General features: G+C 38.1%; 2 protein-coding genes across 2 annotated transcripts in view; one reads left to right on the forward strand and one right to left on the reverse strand.

Annotated features, from left to right (window-relative positions):
* Positions 1 to 4,705, reverse strand: part of LOC108372749 (transcription factor SPT20 homolog) — an 8,554-nt gene extending 3,849 nt beyond the window's left edge. The window contains exon 1 of the mRNA XM_017628513.1: positions 3,993 to 4,705. Coding sequence (XP_017484002.1) covers positions 3,993 to 4,325 — 333 coding nt within the window. The 5' untranslated portion in view covers positions 4,326 to 4,705. The remainder of the gene's footprint in view (positions 1 to 3,992) is intronic.
* LOC108372750 (uncharacterized) lies at positions 944 to 1,578 on the forward strand. The gene is made up of 2 exons (XM_017628514.1): positions 944 to 1,056; positions 1,123 to 1,578. The coding sequence occupies exons 1-2, from the start codon at positions 976 to 978 to the stop codon at positions 1,429 to 1,431; spliced, it is 390 nt and encodes a 129-aa protein (XP_017484003.1). The 5' UTR covers positions 944 to 975; the 3' UTR covers positions 1,432 to 1,578.
* Positions 4,706 to 5,877: the final 1,172 nt, after the last annotated feature.

The following is a 5,877-nucleotide window of genomic DNA, read 5'->3' on the forward strand; positions in this document are numbered from 1 at the left end:
TTTTTTTTTTTTTACTTTCAATCTATATCTTTTTCCCTTTCTTCTTTTACACACCGAACTTTACCTTCATCCTTGTATGAATCGTAATCGACTTATGTAAATCTTATTCCTAAACTTAGTATTTAATTCAGAGCCATTGTGACTATTTTCGACCCTTATTTAATCGATACTTATGTTTGGACACCATTTCGCTGGGGTCCTAGCATTTCTCTTACACACTGTTAGTACATTAGAGTGGTCCAATTTTTCTATGGGGAAAACTATTTCATCCTAGAAAACACCCCCTAGTTTTTTCCTGTTGATATTTTTAACATCTATACCAACTATCAGTTTGCTACTGCAACCAATACAGGGTGCTCAATGACCTTGAAATGGACTACTGGATAGCCAGGAAGCTGGCAAAAATATTGGTGATTTTAATAAAACCGACTGTTGCCATGACAAATGAAGCTTGTGATATTTTTTTAGATTATTTAAATTTGAAATATCTTAGGTTACTCAACCAATTGATATATGCACACAATACTTCTAGAGTAAAATATGAGCATCATGAGAATCCTCTAAATTTATACCTAGAAACGTTACCGTAAACTTACGTACCAGCACCTCTTTCGGCAAGAGTCAAAGTTTTGGAAGGTGCCCCAAACCCTATCGCGGAAAATTTTTTTTTTGGACCACTCTAATGTACACGTATACTATGTGTATGGTACTTAGATAACTTGAGGAAATACACATGTAAGCAATATAATTAAATATTATACATTACTTATTCATTTGTGTTGTACTACCAATTCCCTGCGTAATTATCAAAGAGATCCTATCAATTTGCGTGCAGCTGGCAAAATTCACCGCACATACACACATAATTACCCAATTTGAAAAATCCCCCGATCGAATGAAAGTCCCCAACATGTGAATATAAATTAATAAATTATTCGCAGTTGCAATAATCAAATCAAAACGAACGGACAGAAAATGCAAATAAACATGCTCATACAAGTATTGCTCAGCGTAACAGTTTGCTGGGTAGGAACGCACGCGGCGCCAGCACCACAGGTAAATGTGACTTTTGTCACAACCAATTAATATCAAATACGACTTAACAGTTTCTGTCTCTTAAAGGACTTTCAAAAGACGGCTCTTACGATGGCCAATCAAATGAAGGAGATGGTGGAAAATGGTGTAGCGACAGCCGGTGAGCAAATACAATTTATGAGTTCTAAGGTAAACGATGCTGTGGCAGTCGGTTATGGTGAAGTTATGAAGATGCCTGCAGGTGGTAGACGTAAGCGTGAAATCGATTCACAAGCATTGGGTGCAGGTAACTCGATGAGTGCTGAATCAGATTATTCCAATGAATCAGATTTGATTTATTCGGGGGAGTCTCTGAGTGATGAACAACGCAAGAAGACGGGCCGCGGCACCCGATAGTGGGTCACGAAGCAGCTCATCACAATCTTCGTCCTCGTCGTCGTCATCATCATCTTCGTCACATTCTTCGTCGAGTGAATCCGATGACCATTAAGGAACTAAATGACGTGTGCGAATCATTAAGTGTCAAATAAAAAGATGCTGAAGAGATAATTTGTTTTTTAATTAGATAGTTGGAGTTTGGAGTTTGGCTTTGAGCAGATTAGAAAGACAATAGGAAAAATAATACAGCTAAGCTAACCTTGTATCTTATTGTACTAATATGTATATCCTCAATAAATTGAATTGAATTAAGCTATTCAAATATAGCGGCGAAGAGCAAGCGAAGTACTTACATGCTCCAACTTCCATGCAAAATATGGTGTGACGAAAGCACGCCTCCCGATTGAAATTCAAACGTGCTTCGGATAACCCAAAAGAAGTGCGATCTCGCCATAATGCCTACTACAAAAGGGTCAGCGCGCCAAGCATCGTTCATAAGGTTTTATAGAGGGTTTTGTGCGAAAGACTAAAGCCTACCGCCAACGTGTGGCTTAGAACTAGTAAATTCAACACAGACCGTAGGCGAAATCCTTTTTTTAAGAGCTTAGAACTGCTGGCGTATCGATTCATCGCCCTCAACAAAAGATACGTTGATCGGCATTTTCCAAGTTTTGTACGAAACCAAAGCGAGTCGGCCTTTAGGACAAATAGGCGGCGCATTTGCGCATCCGTAATTACATCACTGTTTACATTTATACTTTTCGTTTCTGGTTTCGTTTATCTGGAAAGCAGCATCAACATTGAAATCCTACAGAGAATCGCTACTGCCAACGACAAATATCACACTCTATTAGTTATTCGAATGGACACAGACTCTCTAGACTCCTGGGGTTATTTTTTCAAAAAGCGGTTTCAAGGCATCTTCACGAAAATACTGTAGATGGCCTTGCTGTATATTGGTTCGATGGGAGTTATTTTCTTGAAGCATGGGACTCTCAATGTATTATTATTAGTATTACGTCAGGTATGCGACTTGAAATAGATATATTGTGCTAAACCTTAATTGTTGTCACTCCAACATTAGAGGGTGCCGTGTTCCAAAATTTGAATCGGGAGTATAATCGTTCCCCAAGGTGCATCAGTCTGTGATACTTGGGCAGTCACAAAGAATATACTCTGAGGTTTCCTCCACCAGTCCACAAACTCTGCAGTCGATCCCTACAGAAAGCCCCACTTTATTCAAATGGAATTTAACTCGCAGTTTTCTGTCAGGTAGCCTGTAAGAGTCCAATTTAATATCCTCCCGGCTAAGTTCAAGGAGTATTTCCGAGTTCCATCTGGAAGGAGTTATGAATTTCTTTGATTGTCTCCATCCTTTCGACTTCAGCCGGTGGGCAACAATGTGAGATTCTTCTTAGCTCCTAAGGACCAATTTCACAGTGCGCAGTTAACTCAGAATCGCACGGTGAATTTGGCCTTAAGTAGTTCTACAGAGTATACTTCGGATGTGCCACAGAAAGGCTCGTTACCGTGCATGCGAATTTGTGCTCCACCTTCAAACCCTTCATGCCTAGCGACCCATAACATCGTCACTTATTGACTCTTTGGCTGTTAAGAAGAGTTGTACAACTGTCCAGAAGCCTTGATATCGTTCTAAATGAGTCTAAGGCCTTTAGTGCTGTCTGAATATTAGACATAATATTTATTCTGGCCCGGTCTTTTCTTCTACGTACACAGGAATATAGTTGCGTATAGGCCACTTGAATCTTGGTCAAACTACGCCTCCCCGTTGTCCATCTTGGATCCATCGGTATATCGTACTTGGGACGCCTTTCTTTCATAGATATTATCGCTACACAGCAGTCCCTTTCAGGAATTCTGATCTTGTAGGGCTTCTCAAAGGATAATTGCGTTAGCATGATATCTGTGAAATTGATAGCAAGATCGTTCAGGAATGTCTACGTGCCAAGTATTTTTCCATCTTTGTTTTACTAACCGAAATTTGAATTTTTGAATTTAGGCCTACTAGTAGAGATTGTATAGGAGACGAATACGATTTGTGTATCCTCTGCCTTGGAAGGATATATTTACTGCAGTCGGAGCTAAATGACATTCAGAAATGAAAACGGTAATTTCCGAAGATTGTACTATAAATGTATGTAGGAATGTACCTAAATAGGACAATGACTTAAGCTAGATTTTGTGAATATGATTTAACACGTCAGTCCCTTCAGGTACTTTCGATGAATTGTAATTTTTCTCCGATGAAGAAAACTGCTAAAAAAAAATGTGCCCAGCTTGTGGTTGAAGCGACTGGCACTCCAGCCTCCTATCTCCGTATCTACCTTTAACAATAAATGCTCTTACTATCCGGCTTTTCATCTCATAGCGTTGTGGATTAAATCATGGATTAATTCAGAAATTTTTTTGCAGATTTCCCACCCGATTTTTAAGTCATTAAAAAAAATATAAAATTTTTGTTCACAAAAAATTCACCCATACGACCATAATCCCGATTAAGAAAACCACTTCAAATAAGTTCTACTCTAATGCACACATTGCCACCACCAAACACTCACCTGAACTGTTGGGTATTGTTGTGGTTGCGCGTATTGTTGTTGCTGTGGCTGCTGTGTCGGCTGGAATTGTGGCTGTGAAAGTGGTTGTGCGAATTGTTGTAGCTGTTGTGCTGTAGGCGATGCCTGTTGACGCTGTTGCTGCTGCTGCTGCTGCTGCCCGCCAAACACGCGCGAGAAACTCTGTTGCAGGGATGGAGTCTTTAGGGTGAAAGAATTCGAATTGGAAACCGTGTGGTAGGACAATTGCGCCGTTGAAGCGTGCAACAGGCAGGCGACAAATAAACCGAGCGTTACCACTTTTGTGACTGTGTGCGAACAATCGAGACGAGCCATTGCTAATGGATCCTTTGTATTGTGCGTTTTTTCTCGTTTAAATTTTTTTACCGTTACTTGCGGTAAATACAATATGTACAATGGCAACGTACGAGCGTTTAATTCGTCAACAACTGATTGGCGCTGGCGCCGTTGCGATATTTGGTTTTATATCAACTTAATTTTGTGGGCTAAGCTGTTGGTTTTTTTTGGCTTTTTTTTGTTCATTGCATGCACTGGCGTTGAGAGCGTCGAGCGCAAATAAAGTGTTTGTTAAGTAAGTAAGTCGTTAAGCCATGTTAATGTGCGTGGAATGGCTAAGAAGTCGAAAATGAGTGCTCTACTATGCAGCTTGTTGTTTTCATGGTAAGCTTAAGCTTATTACGTTTCTCTCCTTAATCGCCCACAGAATATTGAATGTGTTGTTTAATATTTTTTTTTTGCGAAGTTGATGTATGATCGTACAGTGTACACACTTTTAGTTATATGTATTAAAGGGTGTAGCTTATGCATAGTTAAGTTAATAATCTCTCTTTTTGGAAAGTAATGCCATTACCTGAAGGGTACTTACATATTTTCACGAGGCATTTTTCTTTACCTTGTAGGCATGTTTGGATACGAGTTGCCACCTTTTAAAAACTAAGTTCAAATTATCACAAAAGTGCAACCGATTATTACAAAGTGAGTATCAATCGAAATGGTTTGGAAAAGCTTTGTTTCTCAACTTAACTGTAGGAGGGTTGCAACATGCTTAAAAAATCTATTTCAGTTAATAGTAAATATTTCGAAGAGGGTTGCCATCTGTTTAAAAAAGTCTAATTTAGTTAAGGTATAGGCAATCAAATATCAAAATATGCCTATCAACAAGTGTTAACAAATAACTAAGAAATATTTTGAGGCTTTTAAAGAATGTTGCCACCCGTTAAAAAAATCAAATTAAAATTATTTAATAAGTAAAATGTATTTTCAGATCACTGGTATCAATCGAAACGGGGTTGAAAGGCTTTTATTTCTGAACTATTTTTAGGGGGTTGCCACATTAAAAAAAAAACCAAATTCAACTTAAGTCCTCAGAGGCTAGGAAGTCGGATTGATTTTTAATAATTTGCTTGGCTGACGCTGTTGAGCATTTTCTCCCATGTGTACAAAGTATGCTCCACAATGACTTTCGTATGGAGGAGAATGCCTAGTACCGTCAGCAAAAAAAAAAATATATACATATATTAAAAATCAACGCGATACTCTTCTTCTTGCAGTTTGCACTTTAACCTACTAAAAGTTAATGGGCTATGAAAGTGCATACCTAAAATTTGTTTAAAAATTTCGAAAAAAAGTTTTAAATTTTTGTGTGTAATTGTTGAAGTTTGTTGAATTTTTGTAATTTTTGTAAGAATTTTGAAATGTTGCTTTATGTGGTGCTGCTTATCTAATGTGCTAGACTTTTATAAAAAAAAAGTATAAACATTAAATAAATAAAAACAAAATAATCAAAACTGGTCAAAATGTCACTTAACTTAATCAGCTGACCACAAGTGTATGGGTATTTTTTGCGAAGGTGATTCGATTTTGCTGT

Source organism: Rhagoletis zephyria, unplaced genomic scaffold (genome assembly GCF_001687245.7).
Source record: "Rhagoletis zephyria isolate East Lansing unplaced genomic scaffold, Rhagoletis_zephyria_1.1 Rzeph_scaffold_06005, whole genome shotgun sequence".
Taxonomy (NCBI): Eukaryota; Metazoa; Arthropoda; class Insecta; order Diptera; family Tephritidae; genus Rhagoletis; species Rhagoletis zephyria.